General features: G+C 49.7%; 1 protein-coding gene across 1 annotated transcript in view; it reads left to right on the forward strand.

The window, feature by feature from the left end:
- The window catches only part of LOC120040304 (serine/threonine-protein kinase SMG1-like), a 97,148-nt gene that overhangs the window by 38,975 nt on the left and 35,757 nt on the right, over positions 1–22,416 (forward strand). Inside the window, exons 21-45 of the mRNA XM_038985504.1 lie at positions 860–1,056; positions 1,237–1,398; positions 2,709–2,863; positions 4,838–4,983; positions 5,444–5,779; positions 6,197–6,341; positions 6,882–7,032; positions 8,891–9,011; positions 10,288–10,536; positions 10,680–10,781; positions 11,001–11,180; positions 11,574–11,718; positions 12,017–12,155; positions 13,621–13,869; positions 14,238–14,418; positions 14,905–15,066; positions 16,150–16,379; positions 17,999–18,153; positions 18,817–19,039; positions 19,844–20,090; positions 20,387–20,457; positions 20,734–20,892; positions 21,087–21,338; positions 21,741–21,879; positions 22,068–22,177. Coding sequence (XP_038841432.1) covers positions 860–1,056; positions 1,237–1,398; positions 2,709–2,863; positions 4,838–4,983; positions 5,444–5,779; positions 6,197–6,341; positions 6,882–7,032; positions 8,891–9,011; positions 10,288–10,536; positions 10,680–10,781; positions 11,001–11,180; positions 11,574–11,718; positions 12,017–12,155; positions 13,621–13,869; positions 14,238–14,418; positions 14,905–15,066; positions 16,150–16,379; positions 17,999–18,153; positions 18,817–19,039; positions 19,844–20,090; positions 20,387–20,457; positions 20,734–20,892; positions 21,087–21,338; positions 21,741–21,879; positions 22,068–22,177 — 4,406 coding nt within the window. The remainder of the gene's footprint in view (positions 1–859; positions 1,057–1,236; positions 1,399–2,708; positions 2,864–4,837; positions 4,984–5,443; positions 5,780–6,196; positions 6,342–6,881; positions 7,033–8,890; positions 9,012–10,287; positions 10,537–10,679; positions 10,782–11,000; positions 11,181–11,573; positions 11,719–12,016; positions 12,156–13,620; positions 13,870–14,237; positions 14,419–14,904; positions 15,067–16,149; positions 16,380–17,998; positions 18,154–18,816; positions 19,040–19,843; positions 20,091–20,386; positions 20,458–20,733; positions 20,893–21,086; positions 21,339–21,740; positions 21,880–22,067; positions 22,178–22,416) is intronic.

Raw genomic sequence — 22,416 nt, forward strand, 5'->3', positions numbered from 1 at the left:
GTTACACACACACACACACACACACACGCTCACTAAAACACACTCAGTCCAGAGTTTTCCCCAGAGTAACCCCTGTGACTCCACCCCTGTGACTCCACCCCTGTGACTCCACCCCTGTGACTCCACCCCTGTGACTCCACCCCTGTGACTCCACCCCTGTGACTCCACCCCTGTGACTCCACCCCTATGACTCCACCCCTGTGACTCCACCCCTGTGACTGCCATTTCCTGCCAGGTCGACCCTTAAACCAGGGGTGTCAAACTCATTTTGCCCCGTGGGACACACTGAACATGTGGTATTTCTTTCACTGTCAACTGGTTTTGGGAATTTCCGATGCTCCCTGACTGTCTCGCTTTCAGATCGGTGATAAGTCTATTAGCCAGCTGGACACAGTCAAGAAACTGTGCCAAATGCAGGTCCATTATCATTTCTACAGTTTCCATTTGGTTTGAGTCATTTTAAAGTATATTGAGTCCCCCCTTTATTCCATCCTATACACATTCTGGATGTACATGCTGCCTCTTTCAAGAACATATCCTTCCCTCCCTCTCTCCTCTCCTCCCCTCCCTCTCTCCTCCCCTCCCTCTCTCCTCCCCTCCCTCTCTCCTCCCCTCCCTCTCTCCTCCCCTCCCTCTCTCCTCCCCTCGCTCTCTCCTCCCCTCGCTCTCTCCTCCCCTCGCTCTCTCCTCCCTCTCTCCTCCCCTCGCTCTCTCACTCTATCCTCCCCTCGCTCTCTCCTCCCTCCCCTCGCTCTCTCCTCGCTCCCTCTCCCCTCGCTCTCTCCTCCCTACTCCCCTCGCTCTCTCCTTCCCTCCCTCTCTCTCCTCCATCTCTCCTCCCTCCAATCCCTCACTCCAGGTATGATCCGCAGCCTGGCGGCCCACAGTCTGAACACTGAACAGGAGCTCAGCCAATGGAGCGCCGGCGACACGGATGACGGTCACCATAGCAACCAGCTGCGTCTGGCGCTGCTCTTGCAGTTCCTGGAAAACCTGGAGAAACTGATGTACAACGCCTACGAGGGCTGTGCCAACGCTCTGACCGCACCGCCCAAGGTACACACACACACACACACACCTACACTTTGAGAAACTGATGTACAACGCCTACGAGGGCTGTGCCAACGTGCTGACCACACCGCCCAAGGCACGCGCACACCTACACAGCCCCAAGTGCCCCCCAGCTCCTAATGTTAACTATCTTTTTTCTCTCTCTCTCCTTCCCTCTGTATCCAGGGTATTAGAACATTCTTCTATACCAACCGTCAGACCTGCCAGGATTGGCTGACTCGTATCCGCCTGGCCCTGATGAGGGTGGGGCTTCTGTCTGGCCAACCAGCAGTCACCGTCCGCCACGGCTTGGACCTGCTGACTGAGATCCAGAACAGCAGCACACTGGTAACGGGAGGAGAGACGCACAGTCCCAGGCCTGTGTCCTAAACCACACCCTATTCCCTATATAGTGCACTACTTTTGACCAGAGCCCTATGGGCCCTTTTCCCTATATATAGTGCACTACTTTTGACCAGAGCCCCAACTGAACCTAGTGTACTTGACCAGACAGAGAAACACACTCGGCATTACTTGGTTCCAACAGTCAGTCAACTGTTTTCAACAACGACCCCTTTTACCTGAAGTTACTAGATACATCACCTGTAACTGACCCCCATGTCTCTTCTGGTCACCTGTAACTGACCCCCATGTCTCCTCTCTGTAGGGTCCAGGTCTCTTCTGGTCACCTGTAACTGACCCCCAGGTCTCTTCTGGTCACCTGTAACTGACCCCCATGTCTCCTCTCTGTAGGGTCCAGGTCTCTTCTGGTCACCTGTAACTGACCCCCCATGTCTCCTCTCTGTAGGGTCCAGGTCTCTTCTGGTCACCTGTAACTGACCCTCCATGTCTCCTCTCTGTAGGGTCCAGGTCTCTTCTGGTCACCTGTAACTGACCCTCCATGTCTCCTCTCTGTAGGGTCCAGGTCTCTTCTGGTCACCTGTAACTGACCCTCCATGTCTCCTCTCTGTAGGGTCCAGGTCTCTTCTGGTCACCTGTAACTGACCCTCCATGTCTCCTCTCTGTAGGGTCCAGGTCTCTTCTGGTCACCTGTAACTGACCCTCCATGTCTCCTCTCTGTAGGGCCCAGGTCTCTTCTGGTCACCTGTAACTGACCCCCATGTCTCTTCTGGTCACCTGTAACTGACCCTCCATGTCTCCTCTCTGTAGGGTCCATGTCTCTTCTGGTCACCTGTAACTGACCCTCCATGTCTCCTCTCTGTAGGGTCCAGGTCTCTTCTGGTCACCTGTAACTGACCTTCCATGTCTCCTCTCTGTAGGGTCCAGGTTTCTTCTGGTCACCTGTAACTGACCCCCATGTCTCCTCTCTGTAGGGTCCAGGTCTCTTCTGGTCACCTGTAACTGACCCTCCATGTCTCCTCTCTGTAGGGCCCAGGTCTCTTCTGGTCACCTGTAACTGACCCCCATGTCTCCTTTCTGTAGGGTCCAGGTCTCTTCTGGTCACCTGTAACTGACCCCCATGTCTCCTCTCTGTAGGGTCCAGGTCTCTTCTGGTCACCTGTAACTGACCCTCCATGTCTCCTCTCTTTAGGGTCCAGGTCTCTTCTGGTCACCTGTAACTGACCCCCATGTCTCCTCTCTGTAGGGTCCAGGTCTCTTCTGGTCACCTGTAACTGACCCCCATGTCTCCTCTCTAGGGTCCAGAGTTGGAGGCTCCTCTGGTGATGCTGGTAGAGGCTCTGTGTGAACTTCACTGTCCTGAGGCTATCCATGGTTTAGCTGCCTGGAGTCTCACCAACACTGGCAAGAGTCTGGCTTGGGTCAGCTCTGTGGCACTACAGGCTGAGGGGCGGTAAGGAAAAACACCCCTGTGTGTGTGTGTGGAGGCCAAGCTTAGTGTATTTAAGGGGCAATTCTTGAATAATTTGACTTTATAAATGCCTCATGATCTTAGTTCCCCTGCCCGTACCCCATCAGAACCTAAAATATAAGCTTGTTTTACACAATTTTTTTGAAAATATAAAGAAACACTATACAGCCTCACCATGGTTACACCTAGAATGTTGCTCTATGATGTCATGGATGGTTACATCTAGAATTTTGCTTTAAGATGTCATGGATGGTTACACCTAGAATGTTGCTCTATGATGTCATGGATGGTTACACCTAGAATGTTGCTCTATGATGTCATGGATGGTTACACCTAGAATGTTGCTCTAAGATGTCATAGATGGTTACACCTAGAATGTTGCTCTATGAAGTCATGGAGGGTTACAACTGGAATGTTGCTCTATGAAGTCATGGAGGGTTACAACTGGAATGTTGCTCTATGAAGTCATGGAGGGTTACAACTGGAATGTTGCTCTATGATGTCATAGATGGTTACACCTAGAATGTTGCTCTATGAAGTCATGGAGGGTTACAACTGGAATGTTGCTCTATGAAGTCATGGAGGGTTACAACTGGAATGTTGCTCTATGAAGTCATGGAGGGTTACAACTGGAATGTTGCGCTATGATGTCATGGAGGGTTACAACTGGAATGTTGCTCTATGAAGTCATGGAGGGTTACAACGAATGTTGCTCTATGATGTCATGGAGGGTTATAACTGGAATGTTGCTCTATGATGTCATGGAGGGTTATAACTGGAATGTTGCTCTATGATGTCATGGAGGGTTACAACTGGAATGTTGCTCTATGATGTCATGGAGGGTTACAACTGGAATGTTGCTCTATGATGTCATGGAGGGTTACAACTGGAATGTTGCTCTATGATGTCATGGAGGGTTACAACTGGAATGTTGCTCTATGATGTCATGGAGGGTTACAACTGGAATGTTGCTCTATGATGTCATGGAGGGTTACAACTGGAATGTTGCTCTATGATGTCAATGTTGCTCTGTCTGTGAATTTGAGTGGTTACATTTCTCCAGTCCCATCCCTCTGCTTTTTACCCAAACGGGGCAGTGATAACGCTTTATTGTTTCAACTGCTGATTGCCACTTTAAATGTAGTCAAGAAGCAGGTAGGACACACCTCTGTTGTCCATAGATGCTGTTAAATTAAATTAAATGTTAAATGGTATGTTCAGACCATATACTAACCCATACCCCTCTGTCTGTCAAGACCATATAATAACCCATACCTCTCTCTCTGTCAAGACCATATAGTAACCCATACCCCTCTGTCTGTCAAGACCATATAGTAACCCATACCCCTCTGTCTGTCAAGACCATATAGTGACCCATACGTCGCTCTCTGTTAAGACCATGTAGTAACCCATACCTCTCTCTGTCAAGACCATATAGTGACCCATACCTCGCTCTCTGTTAAGACCATGTAGTAACCCATACCTCTCTGTCTGTCAAGACCATATAGTGACCCATACCCCTCTGTCTGTCAAGACCATATAGTGACCCATACGTCGCTCTCTGTCAGGACCATATAGTAACCCATACCTCTCTCTGTCAAGACCATATAGTAACCCATACCTCTCTCTCTGTCAAGACCATATAGTAACCCATACCTCTCTCTCTGTCAAGACCATATAGTGACCCATACCTCTCTCTCTGTCAAGACCATATAGTGACCCATACCTCTCTCTCTGTCAAGACCATATAGTGACCCATACCCCTCGGTCTGTCAAGACCATATAGTGACCCATACCTCTCTCTCTGTCAAGACCATATAGTGACCCATACCCCTCGGTCTGTCAAGACCATATAGTGACCCATACCCCTCTCTCTGTCAAGACCATATAGTAACCCATACCTCTCTCTCTGTCAAGTCCATATAGTAACCCATACCTCTCCCTGTCTCTCTCTAGGTTTGAGAAGGCTGCGGTGGAGTACCAGGAACAGCTGTGTGCCGTGACAGGGATGGACTGTTCCATTAAGGGCTTTGACCGCTCACTCCTCAAACTGGCCGGAGCCAACAGCTCTAACACAGCCAGCCCCAAACACAACGGCAACGGTGAGACACACACAGCTCTAACACAGCCAGCCCCAAACACAACGGCAATGGTGAGACACACACACACAGCTCTAACACAGCCAGCCCCAAACACAACGGCAACGGTGAGACACACACACAGCTCTAACACAGCCAGCCCCAAACACAACGGTGAGAACACAGGGAATAGGAGGACATTTCGGAGGCAACCACTAGCTGATAATAACCAAGTGCTCCCCTCCTCCCTCTCTCCTCCTCCCTCTTTCCTCTCTTCTCCTTCCGTCTCTCCCCTCCTCCCTCTTTCCTCTCTTCTCCTTCCGTCTCTCCCCTCCTCCCGCTTTCCTCTCTTCTCCTTCCGTCTCTCCCCTCCTCTCTCTCTCCTCCTCCCTCCTCTCTCTCTTCTCCTTCCGTCTCTCCCCTCCTCGCTCTCCTCCTCCCTCTCTTCTCCTTCCGTCTCTCCCCTCCTGTCTTTCTCCTTCAGGTGACGGCAGGAAGACGGTTCTCCTCAAGTCCAATGAGTGTTCCTCCGAGGTGCTCAACCTCCTTGCCAATAAGGCGTGCCAGTGCTATGTGGCCCTCGGCGATTGGTCCTCGGTGCAGGAGTGGCAGGCCAGCGTGCACGCCCTCAAGAAGAACCCTAGTAACCCTGCCGCGGCGAGCGTGCACCTGAAGACAGACTTCAACTACGTACGGGCACTGAGCTGCTTCGAGGACGGAGACTTCCAAGAATGCCGTGCTCAGCTGGAGCTCCTGGCGGGGGAGAGAGATGACTACGGCCTGCTCAACTCCACCTCTACTGGCTCCAAGGACAAACTAGGTAAGAGGGAGGGAGAGAGGACTAAGGCCTGCTCAACTCCACCTGCTTCAAGGACAAACTAGGTAGGAGGGAGGGAGAGAGAGGCCTAAGGCCTGCTCAACTCCACCTGCTTCAAGGACAAACTAGGTAGGAGGGAGAGAGGACTAAGGCCTGCTCAACTCCACCTGCTTCAAGGACAAACTAGGTAGGAGGGAGAGAGGACTAAGGCCTGCTCAACTCCACCTGCTTCAAGGATAAATTAGGTAGGAGGGAGAGAGGACTAAGGCCTCCTCAACTCCACCTGCTTCAAGGATTAACTTGGTAGGAGGGTGTCAGACTGCCCCCTTCAGTTTTGAGTCTAGACTCCTTAGAGGTGTGTGTGTCTTAATGGTGTGTGTGTGTGTGTGTGTGTGTGTGTGTGTGTGTGTGTGTGTGTAGACCTGAAGCGTCTCCTCCCGGCAGTGTTGAGTCCGGACCCCTCAGAACTGCAGAAGGCCATCGAGGTGCAGCTGCTGCGGAGCGCCGTGGCCGCCATGACAACAGCCAATCACGAGCAGGAACAGAAGGCCATGCCCACCTCGGAGTGAGTCTCTCATTGGATCCTGGAGATCACTTTTTGTTGAATCCTGTATTAATGTGTTAGTGCTAGGTAGGAACAAAAACCTGCTGGATTGTGGAACACTTCATTGGGAAGATCTCAATTGCATACACCTCGTCTCCTTCTCAAAACCCATTGGAGGAGGTGAGAGGGGCGGGACCTCTGGCTTTGTCATCCAATGGGTTGTAAGGAGACCGAGAAGACACCAGTATTTCATGGCTCTTCCATGATGTCTTCCACATTCCATTTAGGTTGAGCTGAGTTCTGTTGGACTGACTGCAGGTTCTGTCTGTGTTGCGCTATGGGCCCTGGTCAAAAGTAGTGCACTATATAGGGAACCATTTGGGACAGACTATATACACTCTCGTTCACTACTTCCCATCAATCTAAAAGCTTTGTATTGGTGGAGACTTAGTGGGAGTTTCCACCTTGTTTCTGATACCAGTCATTTCCTTTTCAATCAGTGACGGGAAGTGAAGACACTGGGAGGAAGGAGAGATAATAGGTCTTCTGTGTGTGTTACAGTACCCTGGTCCGTTACCTGAAGCAGACGGGTCGCATCTCTCTGGGTCCCCTCCGCCTCTCCACCCTCACCCTCTCTGACGGCCTGCCCACTCTGGCCACCCTGCAGCTGTACTGCTGCTCTGCCCTGGAGAACACACTCAGTGGACAGGAGGTACACACACACACACACACACACACAGACCCTCACACACACAGATCCTCGCCAGCCTGCATCTATACTGCTGCTCTGCCCTGGAGAACACACTCAGCGGACAGGAGGTAAACACACACACACAGACCCTCACACACACAGATCCTCGCCAGCCTGCATCTATACTGCTTCTCCGCCCTGGAGAACACACTCAGCGTACTCTACATGACCATAAGTATGTGGACACCTGCTCGTCAAACATCTCATTCCAATATCATGGCCATTAATATGTAGTTGGTCCCCCTTTGCTGCTATAACAGCCTCCACTCTTCTGGGAAGGCTTTCCATTAGATGTTGGAACATTGCTGCAGGGACTTGCTTCCATTCAGCCACAAGATCATTAGTGAGGTCAGGCACTGATGCTGGGCAATTAGGCCTGGCTTGATGGGATGAGGTCAGGGCTCTTTGCAGGCCAGTCAAGTTCTTCCACACCGATCTCAACAAACCATTGCTGTATGGACCTCGCTTTGTGCACGAGGGCATTTTCATGCTGAAACAGGAAAGGGCCTTCCCCAAACTGTTGCCACAAAGCTGGAAGCACAGAATCATCTAGAATATCATTGTATGCTGTAGAGTTAAGATTTCCCTTCACTGTAACTAAGGGTTCTAGCCTGATCCATGAAAAACAGCCTCAGACCATTATTCCTCCTCCACCAAACTTTACAGTTGGCACTATGCAATTGGGCTGGTAGCGTTCTCCTGGCATCCGTCAAACTCAGATTCGTCTGTCGGACTGACGTATGGTGACGCGTGATTCATCACTACAGAGAAAACGTTTCCACTGCTCCAGAGTCCAGAGGCGGTGAGCTTCACACCACCCCATAATTTACATCGGCCACGGAAACCCATTTCATGACGCTCCGGGTGAACAGTTCTTGTGCTGATGTTGCTTCCAGAAGGCAGTTTGGAACTCGGGAGTGAGTGTTGCAACCGAAGACAGACGATTCAACACTCAGCGGTCCTGTTTTGTTAGCTTGTGTGGCCTACCACTTCTCAGCTGAGGTGTTGTTGCTCCTAGACGTTTCCACTTCACAATAACAGCACTTACAGTTGACCGGGGAAGCTCTAGCAGGGCAGAAGTTTGACCAACTGACTTGTTGGAAAGGTGGCATCCTATGACGGTGCCACGTTGAAAGCCACTGAGCTCTTCAGTAAGACCATTCTACTGCCAATGTTTGTCTATGGAGATTGCATGGCTGTGTGCTCTATTTTATACACCTGTCAGCAACGGGTGTGGCTGAAATAGCCAAATTCACTAATTTGAAGGGGTGTCTACATACTGCTGTGTGTGTGTGTGTACACCCCCCTAACCCTCTCCTCCTCTCCAGGACTGTCTGATCCCCCTGTACAGTGAAGCTCTCAGCACCTGTAAACAACATACTGCTGTGTGTGTGTACACCCCCCTAACCCTCTCCTCCTCTCCAGGACTGTCTGATCCCCCTGTACAGTGAAGCTCTCAGCACCTGTAAACAACATACTGCTGTGTGTGTGTACACCCCCCTAACCCTCTCCTCCTCTCCAGGACTGTCTGATCCCCCTGTACAGTGAAGCTCTCAGCACCTGTAAACAACATACTGCTGTGTGTGTGTGTACACCCCCCTAACCCTCTCCTCCTCTCCAGGACTGTCTGATCCCCCTGTACAGTGAAGCTCTCAGCACCTGTAAACAACATACTGCTGTGTGTGTGTGTACACCCCCCTAACCCTCTCCTCCTCTCCAGGACTGTCTGATCCCCCTGTACAGTGAAGCTCTCAGCACCTGTAAACAACATACTGCTGTGTGTGTGTGTACACCCCCCTAACCCTCTCCTCCTCTCCAGGACTGTCTGATCCCCCTGTACAGTGAAGCTCTCAGCACCTGTAAACAACAGGACGTCCAGCCGTGGCTCCACGCACTGAGATACACCATCTACCAGAGACAGCTACTGCTCAGGCTGAAAGGTAGACAGCGTCCCTGTGTGTGTGTGTGTGTGTGTGTCCCTGTGTGTGTGTGTCCCTGTGTGTGTCTGTGTGTGTGTGTGTCCCTGTGTGTGTGTCCCTGTGTGTGTGTCCCTGTGTGAGTTGTTTCTGCTCTCTTAACCTCTATTGGGCATGTGAGACGGTAGCGTCCCACCTCTTCAACAGCCAGTGAAACTGCTGGGCGCCAAATTCAACTACAGAAATACTCATTATAAAAATTCAGTAAACAAAACATATTTTACATAGGTTTAAAGATGAACTTCTTGTGAATCCAACCACGGTGTCAGATTTAAAAAATGCTTTACGGCGAAAGCATACCTTTATTTGAGAACATAGCCCACTAGACAAATCCTTACAAACAGTAGCCAGCCAGGTAGAACAGTTACACAATTTAGAAATAGAGATAAAATTAATCCCTTACCTTTGATGATCTTCATATAGTTGCACTCAGCAGACATTAATTTACTCAATAAATGTTCCTTTTGTTCGATAATGTCTCTTTATACCCAAAAACCTCAGTTTTGTTCGCGTTTTCTTCAGTAATCCACAGGCTCAAACACAGTCAAAACAGGAAGACAAAAAAATCCAAATTGTATCCATAAAGTTCATAGAAACATGTCAAATTATGTTTATATTCAAACCTCAGGTTGTTTTTAGCCTAAATAATCGATAATATTTCAACCGGACAATAACGTCGTCAATTTAAAAGGTAAACAAGAAACGCACTCTGGGTTGAGCGCATGAAAAAGCTCTGTGACACAGGGCAGGGTCCACTCATTGACTGCTCTTACTTCCTCATTTTTCAGAATACAAGCCTGAAACAATTTCTAAAGACTGTTGACATCTATTGGAAGGCATAGAAACTGCAATTTGAGTCCTAAGTCAATGGATACTGTAATGGCATTGAATAGAAAACTACAAAACCCCCCCCAAAAAAAGATTTTTCTCAGGTTTTCGCCTGCCAAATCAGTTCTGTTATACTCACAGACACTATTTTAACAGTTTTGGAAACTTGAGTGTTTTCTATCCAAATCTACCAGTTATATGCATATCATATCTTCTGGGCCCGAGAAGCAGGCAGTTTAATTTGGGCATGCATTTCATCCAAAATTCCGAATGCTGCCCCCTACCCTAGAGAAGTTAAACGCTGTGCTTTATATCTATCTGTATTTGTTTCAGTGTGTGTTGTCCCCATCGCTGTGTCTCTGTCATGTGACTCACGTTAATCCTCTCTCTCTTCCTGTGTTCCATTACCCAGGCTCCTCTGCTCCGCTGGATGGCCACCTGATGGAACTATGTCTGACGGCCGTCAAGTTCGCCCGGAAACAGGGGAACATCGCCCTGGCAACGCGTCTGCTGGGCCAGTGCAGCGAGGGAGAGGAGGAGGAGGGGGGGGTGGAGGAGGGGTTGAGCTGTGCGTTCAGGCGTCTGTCACTAGCGGGTGCTGTGGGGGAGAAGTGGGGACCTGAACTACAGATCGAGAAGGCTAAAGTCCTCTGCACCGCGGGTGAGTGTGTGTGTGTGTTTTGGCTTACTCGTCTTTATCCATTTATTCCTCCCCCAACTCTCTCTCTCATGCTCCACCTCTCTCCCTCCTCTCCCTCTCTCTCATGCTCCACCTCTCTCCCTCCCTCTCTCTCTCTCCTCCAGGTCAGTCCATGGCAGCCATGGAGATGTTGAGTTCCTGTGCTCTGTCTTTCTGTCGCTCAGGGAAGTGTGAGCGTGCTGCCTGTCGCTCCGTCCTCACTCTGTGTAAGTAGTGGTTCCAGTGTGTCACAAATGGCTCCCTATTCCCTACGTAGGGCGCTTATTGGGGGGAGCAGAGTGCCATTTGAGATACAGGCGTATCAGGGTTGGTACCAGTCTCTCTGTCCTGTGCATGCTGGGTAATGGATGCCTGGCCTTTTAGAAAACCTCCCATGTGTGTTTTTGACACGTCCCTGTTCCAACCGTCTGTCTCTGTGTCTGTAGGTAAGTGGCTGCTGGCGGACTGGAAGGACATGACCCCTCAGCTCAAACAGGTGGTGAAGAGGTCAGGGGTCATGAACCCAGGGGTCGCCGCCTTGCCCCCCATCAGCCGGAACATCACAGCCCTGCTGGAGCTACCCCTAGAGGACCAGGGCATGCCCCGAATCACAGCTGAGACCACAGGTAGGACACACCCCTACACCCTAACCCCTCTCTTCCTCCAGTCTGTACCCTAATCCCTACACCCTAACCCCTCTCTTCCTCCCGTCTGTACCCTAATCCCTACACCCTAACCCCTCTCTTCCTCCCGTCTGTACCCTAACCCCTACACCCTAACCCCTCTCTTCCTCCCGTCTGTACCCTAACCCCTACACCCTAACCCCTCTCTTCCTCCAGTCTGTACCCTAACCCCTACACCCTAACCCCTCTCTTCCTCCAGTCTGTACCCTAACCCCTACACCCTAACCCCTCTCTTCCTCCAGTCTGTACCCTAACCCCTACACCCTAACCCCTCTCTTCCTCCAGTCTGTGCCCTAACCCCTACACCCTAACCCCTCTCTCTCTCTGCCTCCATAGTGAGTGTGGGTGTAGGAGAACCAGACTTGGTCCTGGGGCAACTCTACCAGTTGTCCACCAGTCAGGCTCCGGAGGTGGCCAAGTCCTGGGCGGCTCTCGCCAGCTGGGCCTATCGTTGGGGACGGAAGGTGGTCGACAACGCCAGGTACATATTCTGACAGTTGTTGTCACCCAGCAGTTATCATGAAACACACGTGATGAGTTCTGTGGTAAAAGCTGATAACACATGAATACAGACGTGGTAAAATCCGTTGCGGATTTAAACATTATTTTTAAAATTCTTATACAATGTTGACGTTCCTCTGTCTCCCTCTCTTCCCATCCCCCTCTCCTCTCATACATCTCTCTTTCCCATCTCCCTCTCGTTTCATCTCTCCTCCCCTACGTCCGTCCGTTCCTTTCTCCTCCCATCTCTTTCTCATCTCCTTCCTCCATCCCTCCAGTCAAGGTGAAGGTGTGCCCCTGCTCCTGGGAGAGAAGAAGGAGATCGAGGAGCTTCTCCCAGAATGCACCAGTGAGGAGGACAAGGAGAACATCTTCAGCATCCTGGGTCAGGCCATGTGTCGGCCTGCTGGAATACAGGTGTGTGTGCGCTCATGAGGAATGAATTAGTAACTATTGTTTTAGTATGTACACATCTCGTACTTTCTCCCAGTGTTCTGAAAACATCATAGTTCATCCAGGATAGAAGTTTAGAACTGGACTCTACACGGAACTGCATAACTAAGTGGCTTGGTATGTGTGTCTGTCTCTTTCCATGTATCTCTCTACCTCTTGTAGACTCTATAGTCGTGATTCCTGACTGTCTCTACCTCTTAGACTCTATAGTCTTGATTCCTGACTGTCTCTACCTCCTTTAAGACTCTATAGTCTTGATTCCTGACTCTACCTCCTTTAAGACTCTATAGTCTTGATTCCTGACTGTCTCTACCTCCTTTTAGACTCTATAGTCTTGATTCCTGACTCTCTACCTCCTTTTAGACTCTATAGTCGTGATTCCTGACTGTCTCTACCTCCTTTTAGACTCTCTAGTCTTGATTCCTGACTGTCTCTACCTCCTTTTAGACTCTCTAGTCTTGATTCCTGACTGTCTCTACCTCCTTTTAGACTCTCTAGTCTTGATTCCTGACTGTCTCTACCTCCTTTTAGACTCTCTAGTCTTGATTCCTGACTGTCTCTACCTCCTTTTAGACTCTCTAGTCTTGATTCCTGACTGTCTCTACCTCCTTTTAGACTCTATAGTCGTGATTCCTGACTGTCTCTACCTCCTTTTAGACTCTCTAGTCTTGATTCCTGACTGTCTCTACCTCCTTTTAGACTCTCTAGTCTTGATTCCTGACTGTCTCTACCTCCTTTTAGACTCTATAGTCGTGATTCCTGACTGTCTCTACCTCCTTGTAGACTCTATAGTCTTGATTCCTGACAGTCTCTCTACCTCTTTTATACTCGAGGATCACGCAACCCGATAGACTAACTGTAATTATGATCCACGTCACAAAAAGTTTAATCAAAAATAATTCTAAACATCTTGGCGTTAACTGGAGTGGGGAGTTTAGAAGACTGTGCGGATGAAGAATTAATGAGTGTCAGGTATTGGCTATAGAGGCAATGCTTCTAACATGCCTTGGCACTAGATTTTAGATTTTTATCCATTTTTAAAATCTGAAATGATGTATGTGCTGTAAAGAAATCCAATGGGGACCTTTACATCGGCTGGAACAGCGACCGGCGTTCAGAGAGAAACTCCCAGAATAAAGTATGTTGGTGTGCTCGTTCTATTTACATGTTGTTAGTGACGTTTACCGTGTTGAATGGAATGCTGTTAAGAAAGTATTCCAACCTTTTATAGACTTGATTTAGTACAATGCTAGAATCGCGATCAGACTCACAAACAGCGCGAGCATGTGGGGGGAAAGTACCCCAATTCGGCGCGTGCTACATCTCCAATTTGCCGTACGCGTCTTGGCAGGTTTGGGTTTGGGATTCACCTTCTGCCTGCTATCATATATCTCTCTCTCTCTCCCCCACCCCCTCTCTCTCCCTCCAGGATGAGGACATGGCCCTGCAGCAGGAGGATGAGGAGGAGGATGACATGGTGGATGTGATCTGGAGACAGCTGCTGTCTGCCTGTCCCTGGCTGGAGCAGCAGGGGGAGGTGGAGGGGGTCCAGGGTGGGGGTAGTGGAGTGATGGAGGGTCTGATCCGGGTCTGGAGGAGGGTGGTGGACCGGATCTTCAGTCTCTACAAGGTCTCCTGCGGTGCCTACTTCACCTTCCTCAAACTCAACGCTGGACAGGTGGGTGGAACTCACGCTCTCTCCTGGGGGGGCTGGCAGGGGGGACTGGGACTGGCAGGGGGGACTGGGACTGGTTAGTCAGGGACTATTTCCATGGGAATTTTCCATTGGGTGTTCTTTTTAGTCCGGGATGAAATCTGTGTCTGGGAACCTGGCCCTACGAGTACTGTCTATAAGATGAATGTTAAAGTAGAATTGATGTTTTTCATCCCGGTATTGCTATTCACTTGACTGTTTCTATTCATCTAGGACTTGTGGAAGTTTGGGATGTTGTAGGAGATGCCTTCTCTTATAGCCTTGTCCCTTTCCCTGCATCTCTCCTATCCGTCTCTTCCTCCGTCCCTCCGTGTCTCTTCTTCCTCCGTCAGGTACCCATCGATGAGGATGACCCCAAGCTGCTGCTGACCAATCAGAACAGCAAGCAGAGTAACGACGACATCATCGTCATGGCGACGCTGCGGTTGCTACGGCTGCTGGTGAAGCACGCCGGGGAGCTGAGGGAGGGGCTTGAGCTTGGGCTCGCCTCAACCCCCACCGCCCCCTGGAGAGGTAACACACTCAGACCCCCGCTGGCCCCTGGAGAGGTAACACACTCAGACCCCCACTGGTCCCGAGAGGTAACACACTCAGACCCCCACTGGCCCCTGGAGAGATCACATTCAGACCCCCACTGGCCCCTGGAGAGATCACATTCAGACCCCCACTGGCCCCTAGAGAGGTAACACACTCAGACCCCCACTGGCCCCTAGAGTAGTAACACACTCAGACCCCCACTGGCCCCTAGAGAGGTAACACTCAGACCCCCACTGGCCCCTAGAGAGAACACACTCAGACCCCCACTGGCCCCTAGAGAGAACACACTCAGACCCCCACTGGCCCCTAGAGAGGTAACACTCAGACCCCCACTGGCCCCTGGAGAGGTAACACACTGGCCCCCACTGGCCCCTGGAGAGGTAACACACTCCCACCCAGGCATCATCCCCCAGCTGTTGTCTCTCTCCTGTCTCCTGCTAATTCAACCCCTCTCCCCCACAGGCATCATCCCCCAGCTGTTCTCTCGTCTGAACCATCCAGAGGCTTACATCAGACAGAGTATCTGTAGCCTGCTGTGTCGCGTTGCCCAGGACTCGCCACACCTCATCCTGTACCCTGCTATAGTTGGATCACTGTCTCTGGGAGGAGAGGCACAGCACGCAGGTATACACACACACACACATACTAGAGGTCGACCGATTAATTGCCATGGCCGATTTCAAGTTTTCATAAAGATCGGTAATCGGTATTTATGGAAGCTGATTACATTGCAATCCACGAGGAAACTGCGTGGCAGGCTGACCACCTGTTACGTGAGTCAGGGTATATGCAGCAGTTTGGGCCACCTGGCTCGTTGCGAACTGTGTGAAGACCATTTCTTCCTTACAAAGACCCTAATTAATTCACCTGAATTTGACATAATTATGACACAACATTGAAGGTTGTGCAATGTAACAGCAATATTTAGACTTAGGGATGCCACCCAGTTGATAAAATACGGAATGGTTCCGTATTTAACTGATAGAAAACAAAACGTTTTGTTTTCTAAATGATAGTTTCCGGATTTTACCATATTAATGATCTAAGGCTAGTATTTCTGTGTGTTTATTATATTATAATTAAGTCTATGATTTGATAAAGCAGTCTGACTGAGCGGTGGTAGGCAGCAGCAGGCTCGTAAGCATTCATTCAAACAGCACTTTCCTGCGTTTGCCAGCAGCTCTTCGCAATGCTTCAAGCATTGAGCTGTTTATGACTTCAAGCTTATCAACTCCTGAGATTAGGCTGGCAATACTAAAGTACCTATTAGAACATCCAATAGTCAAAGGTATATGAAATACAAATGGTATAGAGAGAAATAGTCCTATAATAACTACAACCTAAAACTTCTTACCTGGGAATATTGAAGAACTGGGAATATTGAACAACCAGCTTTCATATGTTCTGAGCAAGGAACTTAAACGTTAGCTTTTTTACATGGCACATATTGCACTTTTACTTTTTTCTCCAACACTTTGTTTTTGCATTATTTAAACCAAATTGAACATGTTTCATTATTTATTTGAGACTAAATTGATTTTATTTATGTATTATATTAAGTTAAAATAAGTGTTCATTCAGTATTGTTCTAATTGTCATTATTACAAATATCCTCCAAGTCGGTATTGGCGTTGAAAAATCATAATCGGTCGACCTCCAACACACACACACATACTCTCAACTCGCCATAACATCTTTCTCTCCCAGGAAACAAGCTCCCGTCGGCCCTGCCCACCTTCCTGGGCAGCATGCAGGGGGAGGGTCTGTGTGAGGAAGGGGAGGGGACACTGGGCAGTAACCCCGCCTCCCAGGAGGAAGATGGGCGGGGTGAGGAGTTTCCTGCGCTGTGTTCCAGCCAGGACCAGGCCATGATGCACGACTGCTACAGCAAGATAGTGGACAAGCTGTCTGCAGCCAACCCCACTATGGTGTTACAGGTAAATACTTCCCCCTACTGCAGCCAACCCCACTATGGTGTTACAGGTAAATACTTCCCCCTACTGCAGCCAACCCCACTATGGTGTTACAGGTAAATACTTCCCCCTACTGCCGCCAACCCCACTATGGTGTTACAGGTAAACACTTCCCCCTACTGCAGCCAATCCCACTATGGTGTTACGGGTAAATACGTCCCCCTACTGCAGCCAACCCCACTATGGTGTTACAGGTAAACACTTCACCCTACTGCAGCCAACCCCACTATGGTGTTACAGGTAAACACTTCCCCTTACTGCAGCCAACCCCACTATGGTGTTACAGGTAAACACTTCACCCTACTGCAGCCAACCCCACTATGGTGTTACAGGTAAACACTTCCCCCTACTGCAGCCAATCCCACTATGGTGTTACGGGTAAATACGTCCCCCTACTGCAGCCAACCCCACTATGGTGTTACAGGTAAACACTTCACCTTACTGCAGCCAACCCCACTATGGTGTTACGGGTAAATACGTCCCCCTACTGCAGCCAACCCCACTATGGTGTTACAGGTAACTACTTCCCCCTACTGCAGCCAACCCCACTATAGGGTTACGGGTAAATACTTCCCCCAACTGCAGCCAACCCCACTATGGTGTTACGGGTAACTACTTCCCCCTACTGCAGCCGACCCCACTATGGTGTTATAGGGAAATTCTTCCCCCTACTGCATCACCACTATTATGTTACAGGTAGACCTCCCCCCCCCCCCCCCCCAACTACTGGTGTTACAGGTAAATACTCCCCCGTACCACAACCCCACTATGGTGTTACAGGTAATTACCTCCACCCTACTACTGGTGTTACAGCTAAATGCTTCCCCACATTACTGGTGTTACAGTTAATTATGTCCCCCTAGTCCTAGCTAGCTCCCCACTGATGCTGCACATAATTATACACGTTTGAATAATGTTACACGGCATGTAGAGGTTTTGAAATGGTTAATGAATTTACTGCCCTTACTGGTGTACAACTGTTTCCAAAACGAGGATAATTGAGCTCCCTAGTTAGCTAGCTAGCTATTAAACAACATCCAGCATTCAAAGAAAGTTACCGTTCCTCAGTTCACTACTATAGAACTTTATTTGTGATAATATGGTGCACACCATCATGTCAAATACGCTGTTTTCAAAGCTGATTGTCACCAAAAAGTTTAATTCACTGGGTTAAATGATTTGTCTTTCCCTCTGCGAACTGACTATGCATCTCCGTGACTCGTGACTGTCGTCTTAGACAGTACACATTTTTTTAAATAAATAAATAAGAGATTAGGATACTCCTATGCAATTGTTGTTGATCGGTAAGTCCCAGGGGTGTGGACTCGAGACACATGACTTGGTCCCACCTCTGGTAAGTACCCATATTGGTCGTTCTCTAAATAAAACCACTGAATTAATTTGTCTCCATCCTAGGGTCATGCAATGCTCATAAGGAATATTTACAACTTCTATTATTCAGAAACACAAAATACTGTCAAATACTGTCTAATTTCGGGATATGACATTTTGGCCCTACTTGTGTCTGGTGGTGACCTGTGCTAACCACGTGTGTCTCTGTGTGTCCGTCCGTGGGTCCCCAGGTGCAGATGCTAGTGGGAGAGCTGCGCCGCGTGACTCTGCTGTGGGACGAGTTGTGGCTGGGCGTCCTGCAGCAGCAGCACATGCACGTCCTGCGCAGGATACAGCAGCTGGAGGACGAGGTCAAGAGGGTGCAAAACAACAACACACTACGCAAGTGAGTCACACACACACACACACAACACACACACACACTACTAGGGTACACAAAGTATAGGATTTGATTAATTTACATTTACATTTAAGTCATTTAGCAGACGCTCTTATCCGATTAATCAAACACAGGTTTCAGAATGACCCAACTCCAGTCACTAAACAGTTCATTAATGCACATAAGTAGCAGAGTAGTGTGTGGTGGTCCAGTGGTTAGCTCTGCTGGCCCTGGCTCAGGTACTGGGTCTAGTGGTTAGCTCTGCTGGCCCTGTCTCATGTACTGGGTCCAGTGGTTTACTCTGCGGGCCCTGGCTCAGGTACTGGGTCCAGTGGTTAACTCTGCTGGCCCTGTCTCAGGTACTGGGTCCAGTGGTTAACCCTGCTGGCCCTGGCTCAGGTACTGGGTCCAGTGGTTAACTCTGCTGTCTCAGGTACTGGGTCCAGTGGTTAGCTCTGCAGGCCCTGGCTCAGGTACTGAGTAGCCTAGGCTGCCAGAGGTGTTAGTCCCTGTCTCAGGTACTGGGTAACCTAGGCTGCCAGAGGTAATGGGTTTCATTCTGACCCACTGCACTTCTCACTCGCTAACTATACAACAGTGTCCTGTCTCAACATGTATGTTTTAACCCTGTTAAAGGAACATAGATAAACATTGTGTCTCCTCTGTCAGGGAGGAGAAGGTGGCCATCATGTGTGAGAAGCACTCCGCTCTGATGCGTCCCGTGGTGTTCGCTCTGGACCACGTGAGGAGCATCACGACCACGCCCGCCGAGACCCCCCACGAGACCTGGTTCCAGCAGACCTACGGGGACGCCATCACTTCGGCCCTGGAGAGACTGAAGAGCCCTCACAACCCGGCCAACCCGGCCAGCAGCTGGGTCCCGTTCAAACAGGTAGGACCAGGACCGGGTGTGGGGGGGGGGGGGGGGGTCTCGGTTCTCAGTAACTGGTCTGCCTTATCAGTAACTCAAACTAGGCTGTTGCCCTTTGCGTCCCTCCTAAGGAACATTCATATTCAACAATAATATTTTTGAACAGAATATGAACTTTCTGCACTTCCCCTTTTTCTCACACGCGGTACCGTGCCCCGTCGCGCGGTGGGTACCGTGCCCCGTCGCGCGGTGGGTACCGTGCCCCGTCGCGCGGTGGGTACCGTGCCCCGTCGCGCGGTGGGTACCGTGCCCCGTCGCGCGGTGGGTACCGTGCCCCGTCGCGCGGTGGGTACCGTGCCCCGGTGGGTACCGTGCCCCGGTGGGTACCGTGCCCCGTGGCGCGGTGGGTACCGTGCCCCGTGGCGCGGTTCCTCTTGACCCTTGACATGTACATTCCTTATACATGTTAAGTAGTCAATACGTTCTAGTGTGGTAACATGAATCAGTAGACGTCAAGCCAGAATTCAACAACACCTCTAATAAACATTGTTCCAGATCAAAACCCCCCAAATAGAGATGTTTCTATGTTTTAAAGGCAGATGTTTAGTGGATTGAAGACATCTCTTTACTTTACTTCCTGAAGTGTTTCCAGTCCCCTTTAAGATTAGGATTGGGGGAAGGGAAGCTGATCCTAGATCTGTGCTTAGGGGAAACTTGGTCAGTTTGTGTGTGAAGGTGCTGTTTGTTTCCATGAGTGTAACCTTTTAAAATGTATACTGTACTTTTTTGTTGAAGTGGATTTAAATGGTGTTTAATGTCTCCTAGATCATGCTGAGTCTCCAGCAGAGGGCTCAGAAGAGGACCAGCTATCTGCTGCGTCTGGACCACATCAGCCCCCGCCTGGCTGCCATGGCGACCACAGAGATGGCGTTGCCGGGCGAGGTGTCGGCAACGGACGCTTTGACCATCCAAAGTGTTGGCAACACCATCACCATCCTGCCAACCAAGACCAAGCCTAAGAAACTACACTTCCTGGGCTCCGACGGACGCAACTACCCTTACCTCTTCAAAGGTAGCAAACACACACACACACACACACACACACGATGAACGCAACGATCCCTACCTCTCCCAGGCAGATGACCAGCAGGAATATAAGTCTGAACCTAATTCTCCTTTCTCCTAACTCTACCTCCTTCCTCCTCTCTTTCCCTCTCTCTGATTTGACCCTCATCTCTCCTTTCTCCTCCTAACTCTACCTCCTTCCCTCTCTCTGATTTGACCCTCATCTATCCTTCCTCCTCTCCTTCCCCCTCTCTGATTTGACCCTCATCTATTCCTCCCTCTCCTTCCCTCTCTCTCCCGCAGGTCTGGAGGACCTCCACCTAGATGAGCGGATCATGCAGTTCCTTTCCATAGTCAACACCATGTTCACCAAGGTACATCATTGATTGATCGATCATTTAAAATACAAGGCTGATCCGGCCAGAGACAACACCAGAGTAAAGGGTATGGGGCCTGTGCAGTTCATCTGTGAAAAAATACACCAAACATTTTAAAAAATGGATTTAAAAACTAATAAAAGTAGTATATTAGGTGATTAAACCTGAAGACTTGTTCCAGTAATATTACCTGCTAGTAGGAAAGATGGGTTGTTTTATGTGGTCATACGACTGCTGCTGTTGTCTACAGAGCATAACTCTGTTCTTCTCTAGGTGAACCAGCAGGAGCGCCCCCACTTCCACGCCCGCCACTACTCCGTCACCCCGCTGGGGACACGCTCAGGACTCATCCAATGGGTGGACGGCGCCACGCCGCTGTTCGGCCTCTACAAGCGCTGGCAGCAGAGAGAGGCCGTGCTGCAGGCACAGAAGGTAATGCTTGTGGGGGTGTGATCTTTTGTAGGAACTTGCTCTGTGAATGTGTAGAGCTCAATAAATACAACATTCAACATTGAAACTATGGCAATGCCAAACACTTTGTTGGGCCATGAGCCTTGAGCTCTCTCTGTACTCATCACTTATCCCTTTCTCTCTGTCTCTCTCTCTGTCTCTCGCTCCTCCCCCAGGCCCAGGATTCGTTCCAGCAGCAGCCCCAGCCCCTCCCTCTGGTCCCACGGCCCAGTGAGCTCTACTACAGCAAGATAGGTCCTGCCCTAAAGGGGGTGGGCCTCAGCCTGGATGTTTCGCGGCGCGATTGGCCGCTCAGCGTGATGAGGGATGTGCTTAAGGAGCTGATGGCATCCACGCCCCCTAACCTGCTGGCCAAAGAGCTGTGGTGCTCCTGTACCACGTCTAGCGAGTGGTGGAGGGTCACACAGGTGAGCTGGGGTCAAAGGTCAAGCAGGGTTTACTGTCGTCAGTCAAGGGTTAGAGGTCACACAGGTTGTGTGGCTGCTTCTTCTCGTAACCTTTCCTTCATCTGCACTGATCTGAAAATAACACAAAGCTGAAAACATGGCGTCACTAAGATTGGATATAGGATCCACTCATAGAGTTGGATAGAGGACTCATCTTTGTAGCTCTGTTAATTTCCGTACTAGAAGGTCCTCTCTTACTCTATGGATCCACCTGGCTAGGGGGCTCTGACTAGTGCAGATGAAGGAAAGGACGCCATGTTGGACTAATATGCTTGGGAAGTGGAGACGTCAAAAATTAAACCTTCCTGGTGGCTAATTAATGGTAAATGAACGCTCTTCCTCCTCTTCTTCCTCCTGCTACAGTCCTACGCCAGGTCCACTGCTGTGATGTCTATGGTGGGCTACATCATTGGCCTCGGCGACCGTCACCTTGACAACGTGCTGATTGACATGACGACGGGAGAGGTGGTGCACATCGACTACAACGTCTGCTTCGAGAAAGGTAAATTAATAGTTATATTTTGAGGTTTGAACAAGCAGCGACCCTCCTGGTTTAGACAAGTTGCTCTGTGGATTTCACTGCTGTTTGTCCTACTGATGTGTGTGTTTCTCTCCCTGTCTGTTGTGTGTATGTGTGTGTGTTTCTCTCTGTGTGTGTGATGTTTCTCTCTCTCTGTATGTGGTCTCCAGGGAAGAGCCTGCGTGTGCCAGAGAAAGTACCGTTCCGTATGACCCACAACATTGAGACGGCCCTGGGAGTCACTGGGGTGGAGGGCATCTTCAGACTGTCCTGTGAACAGGTACTAGCTAGTGAAACATTTAGGAGACTCTTCTGTGTCAGCTGTGGTGTGTTGGGTGACGTTAGTCTCATTTGAATTTCCTGGCTTCGTCTGCTGTTCATCACCTCAAACTTCACTTACAACTTAGTCTCGTTTACTTCTAAACATTTCTAAAACGTTCCTGACACATTTAAAGACATTCCTGAAATGCTTTTGTTGTTGTTGTTTTTAGTTTCTGAAACATGCAAACCATATTCTAA

This window comes from Salvelinus namaycush, unplaced genomic scaffold, assembly GCF_016432855.1.
Source record: "Salvelinus namaycush isolate Seneca unplaced genomic scaffold, SaNama_1.0 Scaffold340, whole genome shotgun sequence".
Taxonomy (NCBI): domain Eukaryota; kingdom Metazoa; phylum Chordata; class Actinopteri; order Salmoniformes; family Salmonidae; genus Salvelinus; species Salvelinus namaycush.